The 23,277-nt window shown below is 44.2% G+C and overlaps 1 protein-coding gene across 2 annotated transcripts in view; it reads right to left on the bottom strand.

Annotated features, from left to right (window-relative positions):
* Window positions 1-23,277, bottom strand: part of LOC143283946 (uncharacterized) — a 57,280-nt gene that overhangs the window by 8,663 nt on the left and 25,340 nt on the right. The window contains exons 15-24 of one of the 2 annotated variants that reach the window (XM_076590403.1): window positions 19,965-22,487; window positions 15,521-15,682; window positions 13,959-14,114; window positions 13,524-13,590; window positions 12,552-12,666; window positions 11,141-11,271; window positions 9,849-9,985; window positions 8,675-8,854; window positions 7,412-7,567; window positions 6,586-6,804 (exon numbers count right to left, since the gene is read on the bottom strand). In XM_076590403.1, the coding sequence (XP_076446518.1) occupies window positions 6,586-6,804; window positions 7,412-7,567; window positions 8,675-8,854; window positions 9,849-9,985; window positions 11,141-11,271; window positions 12,552-12,666; window positions 13,524-13,590; window positions 13,959-14,114; window positions 15,521-15,682; window positions 19,965-22,487 (3,846 nt within the window). The remainder of the gene's footprint in view (window positions 1-6,585; window positions 6,805-7,411; window positions 7,568-8,674; window positions 8,855-9,848; window positions 9,986-11,140; window positions 11,272-12,551; window positions 12,667-13,523; window positions 13,591-13,958; window positions 14,115-15,520; window positions 15,683-19,964; window positions 22,488-23,277) is intronic. The other variant, XM_076590404.1, reaches the window with a different exon arrangement.

Genomic DNA, 23,277 nt, shown 5'->3' with positions numbered 1-23,277 from the left:
GGCCCTGCACCGCCAACATGAAGACCTGCTGCCCTCGTCCCCTGCCGAGATGGAAACACTCCCCGACTTCGAGGAACCGGCCGACCAACTGGAAGGAGTCTCAATCATCACAAAAGTCCCTGGCATCGACCAAAAGGACTGCCAAGCCCCTCCCCTGCTGAAAGCTCTGACACTGGAGATGACTGAGACTCGGTACAACCCCAGCGAATGGACGCACGTCTTCACAGACGGATCCTCGGAGGGAGCGGTGAAGAATGGAGGAGCAGGCATCTTCATCAGGCACACAGATGGAAGACTGACCCCTGGAGCGTTCCCCACAGGAAGAATCTCCTCGAACTACAGAGCGGAGACAGCAGCACTACTCCATGCTGCACAAGGCCTCAGGACGTCAGTCAACCCACCACCAAAGATAGCCTTCTTCACTGACTGCAGATCTCTCCTGCAGGGACTCCAGTCAACCAGAAACGAACAGCAGCTGACAAACATCAAAGCAGCCCTTCATGACCTTTCAAAACGGTCGACTGTCACTGTTCAGTGGGTTCCATCTCACTGTGGGGTCACGGGGAACGAAAAGGCCGATGCTCTCTCCAAGGCAGGCAGCAAAATGAAGCAGTTCAGCCACCCCGTGACCTACAGAGAGGCCAGGACCATCATCCACAACCAATACCAGAACCAGTGGAAGAGAAGGCTGGGTGCAAACAGTGGTGTTGATCCAATCCACCAGCTCCAGAGACACCAGCAGACAGTCCTCTTCAGACTGAGAACTGGCCACTGCCGACTACTGAGTCACCTTCACCGTATGAAGATCGCCCACACTGATGAGTGTCCATGTGGCACTGGACCCCAGACCCCTGAACACATCCTCCAACACTGCCCAACCCATGAAGCTCTACGGCGTCAAACCTGGCCAGGGGGCACAGAGCTACAGGCGCAGCTTTGGGGAGACCGCCACGACCTGGAGAAGACCGTGGGTTACATCGTGGCGACAGGGGTGACTGTCTGACGCAGCCAAAAAACATCGAACGCAGAAGAAGAAGAAGTTGACTTTGAAAGTTGTGACTTTGAAATCTGAAACTGATCTATTACTTTTGACTCTCAATTGACAGTCTCCCAGCAGGTTCTTGATCTTTCCATTACCAATCAGTGTACCAAGTATGATGGAAATTGGAGAGGGATCTTGTCTCTTTCCTAGCAACACACTGTTCCTCATCACAATTTATTCACATGCAACATTGTTATCTTGATCTTTGACTTTTAATTTCAATATGGATAATGCTGTCACCATGATCACCTATTAACATACCAAACTTGAATTACTAATAAAAAAAATTTAAAAAAATAATAATAATAATTTTTAAAAAAAAGACACAAAGCACAAGCTCCATCAAGCACTTTTTTTCCCCATTCTGTTTTGCCAACGACACTGAACTTTGACCTTTCACCCTGTTAACATTTTGTGATTATCATAATGAGGATGACTGGTGGGGAAAGAGATACTCATCCTATGTGTACCAATTTTTAATTACCATTATACCAAGTTTGGTTGAACACCTCTTGTGGTTGCTGAAAAAATGCCAATGTAAAAGGTCTACCATGGAGTGATGGGCATCACTGACATGGACATGGACATGGACATGGACAAGGACACGGACACACACACACACACACACACACCAAGAAATGTACACACACACACACACACAAAAATCCATCAATCTAGTATTCTGTGATGGACACACACACACACACACACACACACACACACACACATCTCAACCAACAAGTAATACATTTTTTTTTAAATCATTATGGACTCACACACAGGCACATGAACAACCTGATACCCTGAAAAAGTACAAACAAATCTACAATGGACACAAAGACACACGGAAAACCATGAAATTTCACAAATCTACAATGGACACATACAGGCACAAGAAGAAATAAAAATTAAAAAAAAGAACTACCATGGGCACACTTACAGGCACATGGACAGCTCATAATTAAAAAAAGAACAGAAAATCTACCATGGATGCACACAGTCACACACATGCACATGAACAATCCATAAAAAAGAAAAGATTTTAAGTAAAACAAGAGAGGCAAGGCCTTCAAGACTCAATTGTGATACACTTTTTTTTTAAATCCAAGCTTTTTATGTATTGAGTATAATTTCAAAATGTAATGTTTAAGATGTGAAAGATCAGTTTAAAGCAAATTAAGTCCCCTAGCATTAATTACAGAGTAATTTCCCTTCTTTACTATCTGCACCAAAACGTTTACAAAATAAATAAAACTTCCATTCTTAGCAAAAGAAGTTCCTGTTTGAACAAAAAATGATAATAATGACTGCTCTTGTTGTTGGGTCAGAATATCAGATCAAAGTGCCAAGTTTAGAGAATACAAAAAATATAAATACAACAGTAAATGCAGTTTGCATATAATTAGGCTTCATTTTTTATTTTTTTGTGCCCATCCCAGAGGTGCAACATTGTTTTAAACAAGATGACTGGAAAGAACTGAGTTTTTCCTATTTTTATGCCTAATTTGGTGTCAACTGACAAAGTATTTGCAGAGAAAATGTCAATGTTATGTTAAAGTTTACCACGGATACACAGACACACACACACAGACAACCGAACACCGGGTTAAAACATAGACTCACTTTGCTTACACAAGTGAGTCAACAAAAGTAAAAATCTACCATGGACACACACACAAACACATGCATATGGTCAACCCATGACCAAGTAAAGTTGTGTTGTTTTTTTTATAATTCACCCTGGACACACACACACAGGTACACGGTCAACCAAAAATGTAAAACCTCCACCATGGACACACAAGAATGTATAAAAACTACCATGCACACATATAGTGATATACACGGACGTACACACAAGACGTGGTGATTACATCCAGAATTCAAACAGGCTTTCAATCACAAACTTTTAAAATCCCACTAAAGCTAAAAATGTTAAACTGTCACATCAGGGACCCAGTTGGAAGGCACAGTATTTTGAGCACCTTCTTATGCCCCTTGAATGAACCATCTACTACAATCATGAGACGCTCATGATTTTGGTAGCAAAGATCCTTATGGGGGGACTCTTTTTTTTTTTCAACCATAATTCTGATTTCAATTTCAAATTCCGGTGGAGCATTTCACTGCTGTGCTTTATCAATCACTGACTGAAGGTTGGGGCATGGGGGGGGGGGGTTATTTTTAATCAGTAAAGAGTGCCAAACTTAAACTTTTACAAACCTGGGCAATATCTAAATTTAAAGACTGAAAAAGGCACGTCTCTTCTCTTTAAGAACATGAAGCCTGTATGAACCCTAATTGACTCACTTTATTAATACACACACAAACATGAACAAACCAACAAATATCTCGCAAAACTATATACCAGCGATAGTCACCAGCCACCAACTTTATTTCCTCTCCGGCTGCAAACAATTGTTTCATATATTCATATTAATAATAATAATAACTGCATGTGAAATTAACTGCAGAACATCATACCAAAAACCTGAATAGATAAAAAGTAGTTCAACTGGACATGTGCTGCAGGAAAGAATCTTTTTTTTTTCTTCCTCTTTCTTTTTAATTGATGGAGACTGAACAAATGAGTGAGAATAGTGTGACACTCAAAAACATAGTACATCACATGAGTATAAAAAAAAAACACAATATACATGAACTAAAAAAAACACACAAAAAAACACACAAAAAACACACACACAACAAAACTTGAGCAGGGAAAAGAAAGCAAGATGTGCATAGTGAATATATACAACGAGTGCACAACACAAAACAAGAAAAGAAAGAAAACAAGGTGTGTATAGCGAATATATACGAGTGCATAACTCAACACAACCACGGGGTGACATGAAAGAAGATTATGAAACAGAGAAAAGCATCTCATACCTCCCAACAAGTACCAGTCAGTGGAGATACATTCTCCTGGTGGAGACGAACAGCACAACAATCAACGCAGCTAACAAGCAATGCCTCAACTTAGTTGTAAAATATTTTACACCCCTCGTAACATCCTCTAACCTCAACCACACACATCACCCTCATGGAACACTGTTGACTTGAAAAGGCCAAGAAAAGTTACCACACTGTAGAAATTGTTCAAAAAGGTGTTCATCATAAAACTTATCAGTTATAATATTAAACAATGTTATGCTCAACTTCTATCTAATCTTGTATAAAAATGACTCAATACACATGTCAAAACTATCTGATCCCTGTGTAGCACGAGTCATGGACATTTCTTCAAAAACATCTTGATTCCATGAGCAAGCCAAAGAAACTAACCAGTCCCACAATGATCTGAGTGATAACTGGGGTTCTCAGTTGATGATGTTTTAAGAAAATTATGATTGTTTATAAAGTCGAACGCACAGCACATTTATATTGTTCAAGTCCCCAGGGAAAATAAAGCATCCCCTCCCCCAGTTCATTTTCAACACTGCTAGATGATATCCAGGACTCAACAACCACAACAAAGACTGTGCACATCTCTTCATTTCCAAATCACAATTTGAATTCATCCAGAAGATTTTTTTTATTTAATTGAAGACACAAATCCATACAAACTAGGGGAGAAGACTTTCTTTATTCCAATTTGAGCCAATCAGAAAAATTATCTCCCATGACTCCGGCACTCATCCCCTAAGTATTTTATGGTACACTCATGTAACACAGGTCAAAGACAATTAATGTACTCAATACACTGCATGTCAAGCTGACACCAAATTCAGGCATACAAGGCTGCACTTCATGACAACAGCTGGATTACCGGTTCAGAAATCCAAACCGTTTTTAAACTGGTTTAGTGAATACTCTACTGGATTTTAAAACCAGTATTGTCACACCAGAACATGCCACAAATTCTAAACAAATGCCAACACATATTCATTGGTTTGGGTGCTTCCCCCCTCACACACATTTGGGTACCGTTAGTTTACTTCCAGTCCAACAATGAGAAAGACTGTTTATGTTGTTTTTTTAAAAGAGCATAGTAAACTGAAATCAGCACACAACAAACTGATTTAATTTAACAACATACACCTTATGGACTTTCAAATAAATGATTGCAAATGGATACATGCATTATGTTATGCTAATTTTACATCATGTGGACTGATGGCCTAGAGTAACGCGTCCGCCTAGGAAGTGAGAGAATCTGAGCGCGTTGGTTTGAATTACGGCTCAGCCGCAGATATTTTCTTCCCCCTCCACTAGACCTTGAGTGGTGGTCTGGATGCTAGTCATTCGGATGAGACTTTCAACCGAGGTCCCGTGTGCATCATGCACTTAAGGCGCATAAAAGAACCCATGGCAACAAATGGGTTGTTTCTAGCAAAATTCTGTAGAAATATCCACTTCAATAGCAAAAACAAATAAAACTGCACACAGGAAAAAAATTTTTTTAAATAGGTGGCGCTGCAGTGTAGTGACGCGCTCTCCTTGGGGAGAGCAACCCGAATTTCACACAGAGAAATCTGTTGTGATAAAAAGATATACAAATACAAATTAGGAGAAACAAAATCTTTGACTTGATAAACAATGAGTGTGGAATCCTACAATGCAAGGGCTTAAGCAGCTACTTTCCACTGAATTCTGCAAGGGACAACCCTTCCCTTGCTGGGGATTCTTTTATGTGAACTAAGTGCACGCTTCACATGAGACCTGTTTAATGTTCCACCCAAATGAGTAGCACAAAGACCACCAATCAAAGTCTACAGGAAGGAGTAATAAATCTCCTGGTCCTTTTGTTGAACTCGAACCCAGACACTCATTTTCTAGTCCAGTGCATTACCGCTTGGCTACTCCACTAAAATTAATCCTACATGTGGTGAGTGTAGAGTTGGGAGCCCAAACAAGAACAAGATGATATAACAGCTATTTGCAAGATAAACTGTATAATGAAGGAGAAAAAAAAAACAGGGAAAAAAAGAGTGGGTGGAAAGAGAATGTCTTCTTTAAGGGGAAATAATGGATGAGAGCAGCAAGGGATGGCAAAGACTGGAAGAGGTACGCATACACCCAGAGGAAAATACGAAAGGGTACAAAATACAATAGACCACAAGTAGAATTTACTAGAAAGGGTGAATCATTCTCAAGGTGTACAGCTACCGTTCTCATTCAGAAGACAATGAGCTGAGCTTACTAAACATTCAGAACACAAAGTGGACTGGTTTAATTAATCATTCCATACAAAGGCTTGAAACCCTCAAGTCAAACAGCATCAGCACTGAACAAAGAGGGTACAAATCACCCTGTGACTATGTGAGGACTAAATAGTTGAAGTTTACAGTCAGTCACAAAGAATGGAAAATGAATACTCATCTTACACACAGAAATCACACACAAAAAGGACGTCAACACTCAAAGCCAGACAAAAAGCCAGACGATAGAACAGACTGCGTCGGATGAATCTTATTGGGCGACGACCCCGCCAACGACAAACGCCTGTGAAGCACCCGTAAAGGGGAACTGCTCCCCTTCTTGGAGGAGAACAGCACTTGAATGGGTGACAGTGTTTCAAACTTCTTCACCAGCCCTCTTACCTTGGACTCAAAACCACGGGGAGGCCGGCCACCAGTGCTCTTGGCCTTTGCATTTGAGGAGCCAGTGGGCGCTGGCATCAAGGCGGAGTCTCCCGTCCGCGGGGGTTCTGGCAGCTTTGACTTGGAGATAAACGCCGTCTGGCGGGGAAGGCGTCGCAACCCCGAATTCTTGACAGGGGAAAAGCCCAAGTCGAAAGCTATGCTCTGCCGACGAGGGTTCTGGAAAAAAAAAAAAAAAAAAAAAAAAAAAAAAACACACTAGGTTAAACACTGACCCCAGATCTTGTACACATCTTTTTATGTAAATCAATTACATTCAGCGGAGAAACTGTCATTTCATTTTGCGCTAAACATGGACCAATTGATCTATGTAATTATGTGTTCAAGTTTGTGTGTGAGTGCACATACACTATCATTATTAATAATATTGATAATAATAGTAATAGTGTTTAAAATGGTATATAATGCTCTGTTACTCCTAAGCACAGGGGCCTAGCAATTAATACAATATCATATGGGAAAATAACAGTTACAAAGGCAAGGCACAAGCAAGATAAATTCTCTCTTATCCTTAGTTTTCTATGCCTGCGAATGATATTCTGCTAACAGCCATGAGGAGATTCTATCATCAACTTGATAGAATCTCCTCATGGCTGTTACCAGAATATCATTTGCTTGACTTAATGATCAACTGCTAAACGTGGACAGATTACATACAATGTGCATCAGTGTGAGATGTTAAAAAAAAAAAAAAAAAAAAAAAAAGAGGGGGGGTGGGGTGTTGGCGGCAACCAACCAGCCACCATGACATGACTGGTCTGCATACCTGCGTGGGCACCTTGGGAGGTGAGCGGTGAAATGGGGCAGGCATGCAAGAGTGGGGAGGGTTGCAGCGCGGTGTGGACAACTCCCCCCCCTGGTGTTTGCGGCTGTTGGTGGGCGTTGGGGGGCCCGGCTTGTGGTACAGTGGCCCTGGCTTCATCTACATGGCCAACACACACACACACACACATGTACATAGCCAGCATTACCACCACACCCCACTGTGTTTTATCTACTTCAACCCACTAAACACTCTTCAAACCACATCACTCCCCTCTTCTTCACTCACATCTCTACTTGAATCCAGCCATACTCCTCTTTCAGTTTCAAGCACACTCATTTTCAACACAATGATACTCCCAATCTTATACATGAACAGTCAGCTTAACACAACTTTCAGGGGACAAGAAAATTCCATTTCCACTGTCTGTCATAAGAAAATGCAAAAAAAAAAAAAAAAAAAAAAGAGGAAAGAATGTTGGTCACGAACGCAAAATTTGCGTGTTACTGTGTAACCCATGCTTGTGTAAAGTGGACTCCACTGTATGTCAAACACCTCTTTCACACATAATGTTAAAAAATCAAGCACTATAATGTAAATCTTCCAAATAATCTTGTAAAATGCTCTCTCTCCTCCTCGCTCTCTCTCCCCTCCTCTGTTTCTCTTTTCCTCGCTGAATGTGTGTGGTTGTCATCCCTTTGCTTTGTTCGCACAACTTCAACTGATGTAACTCATGGAATAGTATTCTCATCATTGATATTTGTTTTAATGATAATGATCTTCATGATGTTTGCTTTTTTTCTTTTCTTTTTCATACATTACACATGTTGCACTGTATGCCCCACCCCCACCCCACCCACCCCAACACACACACCCTCTTCCCCTCCAATAAAAAGAAAGAATCAAGCATTTTATCATGCATTGGACACAGAGTATGAGGGGCAAATATCATTGACAGATAATGTCAATAACAGACAGATAAATACTGCTATACATAGACAAAAGTAAGACACAGCCAAACAATCAGCTAACAGACTGATAAATACTGCTATACATAGACAAAAGTAAGACACAACCAAACAATCAGCTAACAGACTGATAAATACTGCTATACATAAACAGAAGTAAGACACAGCCAAACAATCAGCTAACAGACTGATAAATACTGCTATACATAGACCAACGGAAGACACAGCCAAACAATCAGTACCAAAAAAAATTATGAAAACTTCATACGCTCCATCAGAAATGAAACCAGAGACTGACCCATTTCCTGTTCTGGCATTCAGACTGGGCGAAGGCATGATCTGTGTCTCTGCCCTCTGCTCTGCGTTTCCGTGATGAGGCATCTCCTTTGCTGGACACAGCAGAGGATTTACGCCCGAACATGTCAGAGTAGCGGGCCTGCTGCATGGCGTCATCGGTGAAACGGTCATCCTCCACCGTCTGCCCACAAATGGTAACAACAGTGTTGTACAAACATGGACAGAAAAACAAATTGTATCTTTTTTTCTTTTTTTATCTAAAAAAAAATCAGACTTCACAGTTGGCGGGGTATAACTGAATGCTGCATCACAATTCACAACAGGGTTGTTGAGGTTTTTGGGTTTGTTTGTTTTTGTTTGTTTTTTTTAATGAAAAAAAAAACCCTTAAAAAACGCCATTAAGGTCCACAACATATATATCGTGTTTGGAACTCGATTAACGGCAGGGTACTGTGAGTTCCAGTCATAATGTGACGTACGCACTTGTGACACAATGAAATAACACAATTCAATGTGAATAAAACTTTCATCACTGACACACACACAACAGCTGTCTCCCTTCCAGCCAAAATTTCATCACAGACACACACACACACAACAGCTGTCTCCCTCCCAGCCAAAATTTCATCACAGACACACACACACACAACAGCTGTCTCCCTCCCAGACAAAATTTCATCACAGACACACACAAACAGCTGTCTCCCTCCCAGCCAAAATTTCATCACAGACACACACAACAGCTGTCTCCCTCTGAGCCAAAATTTCATCACAGACACACACAAACAGCTGTCTCCCTTCCAGCCAAAATTTCATCACAGACACACACACAACAGCTGTCTCCCTTCCAGCCAAAATTTCATCACAGACACACACACAACAGCTGTCTCCATCAGAGCCAAAATTTCATGACTGACACACACACACACAACAGCTGTCTCTCTTCCAGCCAAAATTTCCTCACACACACACACACACACACAACAGCTGTCTCTCTTCCAGCCAAAATTTCCTCACACACACACACACACACACACAACAGCTGTATCCCTTCCAAAATAAAAAGCAATTGTTGCTTATTCAATTTACCATCATGAAAGAAATCTTCCAGCCAAAATTTCATCACTGACACACACACACACACAAACAGCTATCTCCCTTGCAGCCAAACTCACCTGTGTTTCCACGGGGTAGGAGGTCTTCATGTGAGGCAGACAGAGGGTGTTGCGACGCTGCAGTTCGCCCAGTCGTCCCCACTCCAGCTCAGGATTCTCCGGCTCCTCATCAGGGGGGAAGATCTGGCCAGTTCCCGCTATGATGATGAACAACAACAACAATCATTATAAACAACTGCAGACTTCTCTGGCACCATCTTTTTTCTCCTTTTTTTTTCTCCAAATATTTGCTTCTATTATACATTCCATCCACAAAATCATAACTTCAGGAACACATGAAACAAAAATCAGGGACAAACTCAAAATTTCAAATATTTTTTTTTTAGAGCACACTACGAATGGAATATTGTGCGGGTGTGTACATGCACGCATGTTCGCACATACAAAATTTGGGGTATTTGGGGGCAGTTACCGTTACAAGCAATCCATGGCTGTAACATCCGCAATAATCATTTGTTTTTACTTCTCTTTTTTTTCTGTAACAAATACAGCCATTCCAGAAAATTAAAATGTTTTAAACTGATGTAAATTGTAATGAACTTGTAATAAAGGAAGAGCCATGGCAGAATCACTTAAGACGTTTGACTTCTGATCCAGAGATCAAGGTTCAATTCCCCATTTCAGCCTTTTGTTGTGTCCTTGGGAAAGGCATTTTACTCCCATTTTCCTCACTCCACCCACAAATGAATGGGTAACTCAACTTGGGTGGAGAAGGTTAAAAAAGCAGGAGGAGAGGACTGGGCCCCGCCTTCCAATGCCTAGTCCTAAACACAGTGGATATGAATTCGCCGTAAAAGGCTATAGGACTTTTAAGCCTTTTAGTGTAATGAACTCATCAACTGTCTGTTGTTTTCTTGTATTTAATTTTTTTTTCCCCTTAGTCACACTCCCGACAAACATGCACATGCAATAACACAACAGGTGTACACACAGCATCCTGCTTAACAGATGTAAAATGTGGACATTTTCTAATCTTTACCAACGTGACTGACAAATAAACAAAACACTCTCACTTATGCTGCAATACTACTACTACAAAGGAATTTTTTAAAATAAAATAAAAATTTTTAAAAAGTCCTAAAGAGTAGTAAATTTTAGGTACGGGTTTGATTAAATGTGAATCAGAGAAATGCAAAAAGAGCCAAATCACTCAGAATCTTCAGTATATGTTTACGAGCCTAATAAAGCACACAGACTTGTTATTGAAGCATGTCCACAAGTGAGAAAGAGAAAGAGACATAGATGGAAACAGAGACAGACAATGAGACAGAGAGATGAAGTGGGCAACTTACAAGGCAGGGCATTGGACTTGCCACTAGCCACGGAGTATTTTCTGTGGCGAGTCTTGCGCAGGGAGTGAGCAGACATGTTGGGGTCAAAGGTTGTCAGCTGTCTGTCGACATTGCCAGGAGTTTGCGGCAAGCTTTCACAGAAAAATGACATGATACAAACAACATGATGACACTGACACAAACAACATTATCACACTGACACAATTAACATGATCGCACTGACAAAACCAACATTATCACAATGACACAAACAACATAATCATACTGACACAATGTAGACATGCTGACACAATCAATCAATATAATCGTAGTATTCTTATTGACACAATAACACAAACAAAATGACCATAACGACATAACACATTCGCACTGACACAAACAGAATAATTAAGTCAGAAATAAAATTAAGCACACTGTCATGGTAAACATTTGCACTGACACAGTAACACTGACACAAACAAAATAACAAAGTTACAAATAAAATAAAGCCCTCCGTCAAGGTAAAGAGAACGTGTGGAAAGAACTTGATTCTGTTCCAATTTTCTTTACAGCTAAAATGTGAACACGGCTGCTCAGCCGAGCACAAAATCCACCTCTTTAGTTTCCGAGCAGCGTCTAGCGTCTGGGGGTCAAAATTTTTTTAATGCCAGACTTTCCCACTGCACTGGCCGGCGCATTCACTACGGTATTTCTGGCCCCGCGTGCCAAACCTGGACACTGCCTTCTTTGTTTCACTCGGCCCCGCAGCCCCTGCCCCACTTTCTTACGCTTCCACAGCATCCACACATTTCCTGCAGCGATTACACTCACCCCGCTCTCCATCCCCCTGCTGCTCGCACTCACCATGGTACAGTGTATTCATTTAAACACTTGTTGTGCTGACAAGAAAAAATCTACAACTCAAAAGGTGGGCTGATCTGCATGCAGGCATGTTAAATGTTCTGGTGATTTTTACGATTTCAATGTAACAAGCGTATGTTTTCTTAGAGAGGGATTTAAATTTTATGATTTTTGCAATAATGTTTCTGCTTGACCTTCTCTTCTCTTTCTTCATGTATGTTTCAACCGTTGCCGCAACAATTGCTATGTAAGATAACATATTGTGTTTGGAGTCAATGGAAAGCTTATTTTGCGTTCTTTGTAGAAACCCACTTCTTTTGTCGTTATTTCCGATCCATCCGGGAAGATGATGCACGAAAGAAACATAGCAGATTTACCGCTGAACAAGCGTACAGCGAGTGCCACTGGCACGGCCTGTTTGTCAGCCGCGTTTATTTATATCCATGCCCTACTTCCTGGGTTCATGAACTTTCGCTGGGCCAACTAAAGTGCCAGCACTGAACACCAGTCTGAACCAAACGAAACGCAGTTCCTACAATCTCACACACTGCAGGAAAAACCAGAAGCCTACCTGTTGGTGAAGGAGCCGTCCAGGTGCAGGTGGCGGTGTGGCCTCAGATCAAAGTGCAGCAGGTTGTTCAAGGTGAGCTCCAGTGAGTCGTTGGGACTAGCACTCTTCTCCCCTGCTGAACAGTAAACACAGTGTCATCCACTACTGCTTAACAAGAACACCATGCCCTTTTTTGCATTGTCATTTGTATTGCACTGCTTTTTTTTTTCTCATCAAAACAGGTTTCTTTGTACAAAATTCATGCTGCTTTCCCCACGGAAAGTACATCACAGTGCAACGTCATCTTTTTTTGCAAATGTATTTGCATTTGTTTTACTGGTAAAGTGACTTTTTCTACTGGATTTTGCCAGGGGCAACACCAGGGCCCTGCATTGCCTGGAATTCTTTTACATGCACTAAGCTATTGCTTCGATTGTAAGACTAGTTCCTAGACCACCACTCAAGGTTTTGTGGAGTGGGAGTAAAAAGCCTGGTACTAAGACTGGAGTCACACCCATGGAAACTTTGTCAGATGCAACAGCACTAGGCCACTGCTCCACACAATTTGATGTCAAACCACAGACTAACACCTGTCAAATTAACTTTCATTTAGCGAGTACTGTTTCAAGCATGTGTAAGATACTGATGTCACACTGTCATACCAAAATACGCTTGCATTAACCCGATTCAAGATCACTTGAAACCATGATAGTTTTATAACATTTAATGGGTAATTTTTAAGCCAAGTTTCATCAGTCAGTCAAGTGGTTTTCCAGAAATATGTGGTCTCGACTTTGAACCAAGCCACAGTCAAAATAATCATTTTCAGTGGATATGCAAGATTCAAACCTAATCCAAACCACACTGAACAGGATCAGAAATTTGCCAAAAATCACTGCATGCATGTACCCTAACCCATGAATGCTGTTTTCTGATCTCAACATTTTTTTTTTTTTTTTGTCATGGAAAAACAGAAAAAGAAGTTTAATTTACCAGAAGGCATGGTGGTGGTATCTCCTCTGGGTGTGGCCTGTAGCTCCTCACAGGGATCAGTCATCTCCTGTGTAACACAAAGGATGATTTTTTATCAATCCTTGTTGTCATTGCTTTGCTGTCAAGAAAAACAATACTGGTAAATCACAACTGCTAATTTCAAAACAACTGGCACTGTGAGGATAAAACAAGATGAAGATTGTGCATTAAAAAAAAGTTCAAAAAAATAATTAAAAATAAAAAGTTTGTAGTAAAAATAATGTTCCACAAAAACCCTGAAGACTAAACAAACGCACATACAAAACTTTCATTGTTAGCACACACACGCAAAAATGCATGCACACCCTCACACACACACACGTGTGCACACGGAGTTAAATCCACACTCACACACAGAGGCCTCAATCACCCCGAAGCAGCATTCATGTCACCTACCTGCAATTTCTCAGCATCAATCCTCCACTGAATTTCCTTCTCAGACTGCCTGACACGGTCCTCCATACTCTTACGCTTAGCCTCGCTCTCCTTCAGCTTCCGCTCACAGCCCTTCAGCTGTTCCGCCAGACTCTCTGAAGTCTCACTTGCCCTTACCTGCACATACATACAGCCATACATCTCATTAACTCTTTCACCGCCATATACAACTTTAGCTGACTAGATATGCTGTGCCATAGGTGACTGTAGCTGACAAGACCATTTTCCACATAACACTGCAACAAAGTTTAACTGACAACTACAGTTTCCTGCCAATAGGACAGTGACTAACATTTGCCTCCTGACCGAGTTTTTAAGTGAACAAGTCTACTGGGTTGTTTTGACATGAACTGAAGCCTGTGATAGAGAGCATCGTACCAAAAATATTTGGTGCTGGGGAGTGTTTATCTCAAAGAAAGTTGGTGGTGAAAGAGTAATGCTGTGTCACAGAGTTCACAGCTGTAACAGCTGAGTAGTTAAAGTGTTGGAATTTCAACCTAAGGGTCCCAGTTTCAAATACTGGTTGTGGCACCTGGTGTGTTGAGGGGGGAGATTTTTTTCATCTCCCGGTTCTGCAAATGTGCAGATCTGCTAGTTCCTCCTGAACCCCCTTCATGCCTATCAACACACAAAAGATCAAATGCACATGTCAAAGATTACCTAATCCATGTCTATCCCTGAGCAAGGCGACCGCCCAACCCACCTGCAAGGTCTGGTGTTCCCTTCAGGGCCAAGACATTGGATATGCACTCTGCTGGCCAGTACTGACCACTCGATCCCTGAACAAGGAAACCCCAACCCACCTACCTGCAAGGTCTGGACAGGCACTCTGGCCAGTGCTGACCACTCTATCCCTGAACAAGGCAACACCCCTCACCCACCTGCAAGGTCTGGTGTTCCCCTTTCAGGGCCTCGTGCGGGACCAGGACAATGGCTCTGCTGGCCAGTGCTGACCACTCTATCCCTGAACAAGGCAACACCCCCCATCCACCTGCAAGTCCTGGTTGGGCGCTCTGCTAGCTAATGCTGACCACTCTATCCCTAAACAATGCAACACCCCCCACCCACCTGCAAGGTCTGGTGTTCCCCTTTCAGTGCCTCATGCTGGGCCAGGATGCTGGCCAGTTTGGCAGACTGCTGGTGGATCTGCGGTACATATTTTATTAACATTTATATTCCCTCTATCACCCAGGACATTCAGACAACCATCACTCCCTCTGCCATATGGGACAATCACCAATATCCTCGGTTATCTGGGACAATCACCATCTCAAGGCCTGACAAGTATTCAGTGACAGAGCCTACATATAGGTCAAGCATCTGCCCTCCCCCCCCCCCCCCCCACATCCCCCCTTCCCCAACCCCCCTTTTATTCTAAAAGCAGATGTGGAAAACTGTGCACATTGATCAGTTTGCAAGCTCTGACACTTCCTTAAAACAGAAACCGGTGCTGAAGTGCCTGGATGGAGGGAGGGGGAGCAGTTGGGGGGGGGGGGGATGAAGGGGGGGGGCAGCGTTACTACCTTAGCCTGAAGGTCATGGTTCTCCTCTTCACGCTGCTGAAGAAGCTTCTCCTGCTGCTCCAACTTCTCCCTCAGCTTGTCCACTGCTTCCTTCCCCAGCTGCAGTTTTGACAGCTCCTGCTGCAGATGCTCCTTTTCCTGCTTAGAGAGGCCGAGCTGCTCCTGTGACAACAGTACAGAGGCTGTGCTTGAAACCCAATGAAAAAAAAACGGCCCCCAGTTGAAAGAAACGCAAATATACACATAAATACACCTTACAGTGATACAACCCTTGAAATGCTTATCTCATTCCTGTACATGGTAACGTACTGTTCTGAAGCCATGCGTTACATTTATTCTGGATAATGTTTCACACAACGAATACCACAGGATGTTCTCTTTCACTGAAAATCAGCATCAATTAGTCCAGCTTTTCACTAGTTTCAGTAACTGAATTCCATTGCAATATATAAGCATGCACTGCTACACTGCATTGCAGTGGTTTGGAAAAGCAGTAATCTCAAAGATTTAGGTCAGGTCAGGTCATTAGATCTCCTACTGGTAACCTGTAATCCAGTACAACCTGTTCAGGGGCGGGTTGCCGGCGACTAAACCGGCACTCCCACCGCTCCCTTCCGGGACTGGTGAGGCGGGTGGCTAGACACCCTTATGGAGATCCATAAAAGGGCGCAGGCTCAGGAGAGCCACCGACGGCCATCTAGCTCCACCGTGCTGTGTGCATGCCACATGCAGTTGGCCCCTGGGGTGTGTCTACCCATGCATGCGAAGTCTGGATCCAGCAGAATCTGCGGAAGAAACCTATCGGTTCAACGGAGAGGAAGGCGGTTACAGCAACACACTGTGGAGTGCAGAGAGCAAGATGAGACACCGAAAGGATATCTTGGTCATCCACTGCATCCGTGCTCATCCTCCAGTCGTCTCGACTTAGTCTTGCCACTGGAAATTGGTGGACCCGGACGAGAGAGTGAGGTCGACGTTGCGCAACTCCTCTTCACTTTAAACAAATTCATCACGCAAGTCATCAGTCATCCAAAATGACCTTTCATCCTTCATCACCCCCAAGTCCTGTGGCGACAGGCGAGCGACGAAATGACAGGTGTGGGTACACTGGCAGTCGCAGCCGCAGACCTGCACGCAGGCGGCTCAGGCCATAGGGTCGTTCTTCGTCAACAGGAGCAGCGATGGAGCTCGGCAGCCGTCTGAGCGTCTGAGCAGCCCTCTTTAGGAATGCACTGCTCACCTCCCTGGCATGAGGAAGGGGCTAGAAAAGGTGCCCTAAAAATTGCCTGCTCCATATCACCCTGGCCAGCATACCGCGGCTGGTGGGGACCCTACATCAGCGGTCGAAACAAGAAAGAAAAGAAAAAAAAACAAGGATCGTTCCTCTCACCATTGGTGCTTGGAACATAAAGACTCTCCTGGACAGAGATAATGCAGACATACCCCAAAGGAGAACGGCACTAGTTGCATCCGAACTCGCCAGATACAACATTGACATCGCAGCCTTGAGTGAGACTCGGCTTGCAGGCGAAGGCGAGCTCTGTGAACAGGGATCTGGTTACACCTTCTTCTGGAGTGGACAAGGAAGCGAAGAGCAATGTGAGGCTGGCGTTGGTTTTGCAGTAAAAACAGCACTTATCAGCAAGCTAGCTGGAATCCCAAAGGGAGTCAACGATAGGCTTATGACCATGAAACTCCCACTGGCATCTGGCCAGAAGCACCTCACCATTGTCAGTGCCTACGCCCCAACCATGACCAACCCGGATGAAGTGAAGGCGAAGTTCTACGAGGACCTTCACTCGGTCATTGCTGCTATCCCTAAAGCAGATAAGCTCATCATTCTTGGGGACTTCAATGCTAGAGTTGGCTCTGACTACATCTCCTGGGATGGAGTGATTGGAAAGCATGGTGTGGGCCACTGCAACCCAAATGGATTGCTTTTGCTTCAGACCTGTGCAGAGCACGAACTGCTGATAACCAACACAGTTTTCTGCCTCCCTACCCGTAACAGGACGTCATGGATGCACCCTCGCTCAAAGCATTGGCATCTCATCGATTATGTCATCGTCAGGAAAAGGGATAGGCAAGATGTACGTGTAACAAAGACCATGTGCGGCGCCGAGTGTTGGACAGACCATCGCCTTGTAGTCTCGAAGCTGAATATTTGAATCCAGCCCAAGAGACGCCCCCAAGGCCAGAAGGCTCCAAAACGGCTTAACATCGCTAAGCTGAAAAACATCACCATCAAACAGTCCTTTATGGAGCTGCTGGAAGATCGTCTGGAATCCACCTCTCTGGACAACCAGAATGTGGAGTCTGACTGGAGGACCCTGCGTGAGCTGATCTATAGTACAGCTTCAGAGACTTTTTGTTTGCTGATGATTGTGCCCTCAACGCTGGATCTGAAGCTGACATGCAACTCAGCGTCGACAAGTTTGCCACTGCCAGCAGGAACTTCGGCCTTACCATCAGCACGAGGAAAACTGAAGTTCTCCATCAGCCAGCCCCAGGGAAACCCTACGTTGAGCCCAACATCACAGTCAACGGTCAGAGACTCAGTGCGGTGGAGCGGTTCACATACCTTGGCAGCACACTGTCACGAAATGTGACAATCGACGATGAAGTGAACGTCAGGATTGCAAGAGCAAGCGCAACTTTTGGTAGACTCAATGCAAATGTCTGGAACAGAAGAGGCATTAGTCTGGAGACCAAGCTAAAGGCCTACAGAGCAGTAGTTCTCCCCACACTACTGTACGCCTGCAAAACTTGGACAGTGTACCAACGACATGCCAAGAAGCTGAACCACTTCCACACAACATGCCTCAGGAAGCTACTGAACATCAAGTGGCAAGACAGGACCCCAGACACAGAGGTGCTCGCAAAAGCCACCCTTCCCAGCATCTTCACCATCCTGATGCAGTCCCAGCTTCACTGGGCTGGACACGTGGCGCGCATGCCAGACCATTGGCTGCCCAAAAGGCTCTTCTATGGTGAGCTGCAACAAGGGAAGAGATCACACGGAGGTCAGAAGAAGCGCTTCAGAGATACTCTGAAAGTCTCTCTGAAAGCGTTTGATATCAACCCTGACTCCTGGGAGGAATCTGCAGTGGACCGTGACAAATGGCGCACTGCTGTGCACAAAGGCGCCAAGTTGTGCGAGGCCAACAGGACTGCTGCAGCTGTTCAGAAGAGGCAGGCCAGAAAGTCACGGGCAAACAAGCTCCCTGACAATGGTACGCCTGTCTTTGTCTGCCCCAACTGTCAGCGAACATTTCATGCGCAGATTGGACTATTCAGCCATCTGCGCATTCACAGATAGATTCATGAGCATCCTCCCCCCCACCCCACCACCACCCTCCCCCCATCCCCCAGCTGGATGACAACGATGGTCATCATCGATCTCGATGGACACACCACCAATCTCAAAGATTTATCAACAAATGAGGAAACTGAGCTGGAACAAAAGAAAGCTACTGAAGGGATGGGGAAAATGTGTGTATGCATGCAAGTGTGTGTGTGTGTGTATGTGTGTGTGTAAATTAAGAGTATGACTTTCACGGTATTAGTATTATTATTGTCTGCAGAACTATGAAAAACTGCACTTTCCGATAGTGCTACAAAAACGTCAAAAAATTAGCACTAACATTTTTATCTATTGGTAATAATTAGCTATCATCCTTAAAATCTCGTATTCATCTCAATGATGAACTTTCCACTCTGTGTGTGAGTAGAGATCTTTGTCTTTGAGTCTTTCAGTACATCACTATGGAGATCACAGGTGGCCATGGTCTTATTTCTGAGATTTAAAAAAAAATTATTTAAAAAAAACCCAAAAAACAAACAAAACAAAACAAAAAAAAAAAAAAAAAAAAACTGTGCTGGGCACAACAATGTCACATGGACATGTCTGGAGGGAAAGCTGTACAGTGTTCCCAATGGGCCCGATTTTTTGAGGGTCACTGTGACCCTTTGACTGGAATTTTTGAGGGTCATTGTCACATTTCTGAGGGTCAACAGGAAAACATACAAAAAATCAATGAAGACAATTGTACAATGAAAATGAAAAGAAACCCACACCTTCTCCAAACAAGGACATTCGAAATGCTTGAATACAATGAAAACACAGTCAACTAGTTATAATGAGCACATAACCATACTCACTACTAATGAACACACAACAGCGTTTGCCTGCATCGGCAAGGGAAGTTACTCTAACACGTTTTTGGCCAGCTCAGTTTCGTCTGCTATGCACTAGCCTAAGCTTAGGCCCACGATGCGTGCTTCGCGGTTTTCCTGGAAGCCGTAAGATGCTTGTTAGTTTCAGGAAAAAGTGCGTCACATTGACGCACAGGGTAAAAATTTTGTGCGTCAAAGTTGTAAATCTGTGCGTCATTTACGCACATATGTACGTTTTTGGGAACACTGCTGTACACACAATTCTTACCTCAAGCTGCTGAATCTTGGTGCCATGCTCAGTGTTTTGGCTGCTGAGGACTTCTCTTTCCTTCTCCAGCTTGTCCACCTTCTGCAACACCTCCTCCTCCCTCTCTGACAGAACCCGCTGCACCTCCTTGTCTTTTTCCTGCAGCACCTGCCTCATTTCCTCATCTTTCTCCGACAGGACCCGCCTCATTTCCTCATCTTTCTCCGACAGGACCCGCCTCATTTCCTCGTCTTTCTCCGACAGGACCTGCCTCATCTTACTGTCTTTCTCCGACAGGACCCCCCTCATTTTGTCTTTCTCCGACAGGACCTGCCTCATCTCATTGTCTTTCTCCGACAGGACCCGCCTCATCTCACTGTCTTTCTCCGACAGGACCCCCCTCATTTTGTCTTTCTCCGACAGGACCTGCCTCATCTCTTTGTCTTTCTCTGACAGGACCTGCCTCATCTCCTTGTCTTTCTCTGACAGGACCTGCCTCATCTTCTTGTCTTTCTCTGACAGCACCCCCCTCATTTCCTCATCTTTCTCCAACAGGACCTGCCTCATCTCCTTGTCTTTCTCTGACAGGACCATGTCCTTCTCTGATAGGACCTGCTTTATCTCCTTTTCTGCATTGAATAGGGCCTCGATCAATTTGGACCTATCGGTCTCATGCTCCTCCAACTCCAGAACTAGCTTGTCCCGTTTCGCTCTCTCTGTGTTCAAAAGAAATTCTGACTCTTTCAGCCGATTTTCACAAGTGTTCATTTTCTCCACCAGATCTGCCATTTTTCTCTCGTCCTCTTTGAACTTCTTCTGCAATTTCAGGACAATGTCCTTTTGCTGCATGCAGTCTGACCTATTGTTCTGGCAATCTTCAGCTATATCACTGTACCGCTGAATCTGATTATGTGCTGTATGTAGCTGGGTATACAGGTTAACAATTTCAACTTCTAAACCATCACGATCTGCAAATGCTTTACTCAGCTGTTGCCTCAAGTAAACAGCGTCCAGCTGCTCAGCTGAAAGCACTTCTCCCATTGCCCTTGCCAACTCCTGTTCCCTTAACCGTGAGGACTGCAGCTGAGCTTCGTGCCTGACTTCCTGATCCCGAAGTGCTACCTCTTTTTGGTCCATGGCACTCTGTAGGTCTTCTAACTTGCCCTTCAGGTTGGCCCTCTGCTGCTGTTCACACTCCACGCTGTGCAGAAGATCTCTCTCCTTCTGCTCCAGCTCTGATATGCGCTGCCTGAGAGTGTTGACGGTCCCCTCAAGTTCAACTTCTTTCTCTGCCGCCATCTTCAGCTGCTGTTCTTTGTCTGTGGTCTCTCTCTGCACAGACTGCAGGGCCTTCTCTTTGGTAAGCAGGATGGCCTCTAAGTGCAGCACCTGCTGCTGACTACTGGCTTGCTTTTCAGCCTCCTCTCTGACGCGCTCTGTGCTGGCCACCACCTCTGCCTGCAGCTGATGGATGGTGGCATCATGCTCTGCCTTCATCGACTCTCTGTGCTTCTTTTCTGTCTGGAGGTCCGCCTCCCTCTGCCTGGCCAGCGCCTTGTAGTGTTCCACAGCTGCCTGGGTCTCTGACAGGTCAACCTCCACTGTGCTGTTCAGGGCCAGCTGCCGGTCAAACTCTGCCTGCTTGGCAGCCAGCAGTTCCTGCTGCTTCTCATTGAGGGCCTGCAGTTTGACGACCTTGCCCTCTAGACACTCCTGCCTCTTTTGCTCCGCCTGCAGCTGTTGCTGTAGACAGGAGGAGTTGTCTGTCATTCTTAAACACTCTGCCTCTTTCTCTTCTAGCTGCTTTTTCAGCTGCTGATTGTCCATGCCACTCTCCTGAAGCTGTAATCTGGCTGCAGTCACTTCACTTTGTCTCTCCTCCACCTGCTCACCCAGCGCCTGTACCTCCATTTCCTTCTTCTTCAGGGAGGCACTGAGGTCCTGGTGAATGGCCACAGCCTCCTCAAGGCCTTGCTTTGTGCTGGCAAGTTCCCTCTCCACATCCAGTCTGGCCGAGAGCAGCCTCTCACACTCACATTTCCGAGCCTCCAGGTCAGAAGTAAGCTGCTGGCACTGTGCTGCTGTTGCTGTCAAGGTCACCGTCATCCTTTCTATCTCCTGCTGCCTACTGTTGAGTTCAGATCTCAAATCATCCCTCTTGGCACTGACACTGTCAAAAGCAGCCTGGAGACGTTCATTTTCTTGCCCCAGACTCTTGCGAGTTTCTTCCAACTCCTCCTTGCTGGTTTTCAGGCAGACCTTGTGCTCCTCTACCTGAGCGGTCAGTGTCAAACGGCTCTGCCTGTGCCCCTCCTTGGCAGTCTCAAGCTGAGCCAGGAGATCCTTAACCTCCTCCTTTAAAGTTGTCTGCTGCTCGAGACAGAGTGCCTTGGAGACGTCCAGGGCCGTGCAGTCCTCTTGGCAACGCTGCAGGGAGTTACGGAGCTGCTGGCACTCCTCCATTTTGCTGTCCAGCAGCATTTTGAGCTGGGCAGTTTCCATGACCAAACTGTCTGCCTTCTGCTTTACCACTTGGCATTCTTCCTGTAGCAAAACACATACCACGCCTCCGTCAGTGTACAGCATTTCTCACATCAATTATCCTAGCATTCGTCACACCAATCATCCTCTCACACATACATCATTCCTCACATCAATCATCCTCTCACAGATACAGCATTTATCACTTCAATCATCCTTGCATTCCTCACATCAATCATCCTCTCACAGATACAGCAATCCTCACATCAATCATCCTCTCAAAGACACAGCAATCCTCATATCAATCATCCTCTCACAGACACTGCAATCCTCCCATCAATCATCCTCTCGCAGACATAACATTCCTCACATCAATTATCCTCTCACACATCATCATTTTCTATATCATTCCTGTTCTGGCATAAAACATCAATCATCCTCTCACACATCATTTTTCATATCATTCTTGTTCTGGCATAAAACATCAATTATCCTCTCAAACATCATTTTTCATATCATTCCTGTTCTGGTGTAAAACATCAATCATCCTCTCACGTCAATCATTCTCTCATAGATATGTCACCTCCAGTTCTCATGTCAATTATCCACTCATAAATACCACTTACGTGAACCATCCTTTTACAGATATCTTAATTTTTTTTACAGATATCTTAATTTTTTTTTTCTATAAACCAAAAAATGGTACTTGGAGTTTTATAAAATTGCAACAAAATAATCCCATGGCAAAAACTCTTAATACACCACCTGTAATCACAGATAACCCGCATCTTTATTCTTTCCAGCTGCCTATTAATTTTGGTGGCTGAATGCCAGTGCCCTATTGCTAAAAACA

Source organism: Babylonia areolata, chromosome 7 (genome assembly GCF_041734735.1).
Source record: "Babylonia areolata isolate BAREFJ2019XMU chromosome 7, ASM4173473v1, whole genome shotgun sequence".
NCBI lineage: Eukaryota > Metazoa > Mollusca > Gastropoda > Neogastropoda > Buccinidae > Babylonia > Babylonia areolata.
The sequence above is the reverse complement of the archived record's forward strand: the minus strand, read 5'-3'. Positions and strand labels throughout refer to the sequence as shown.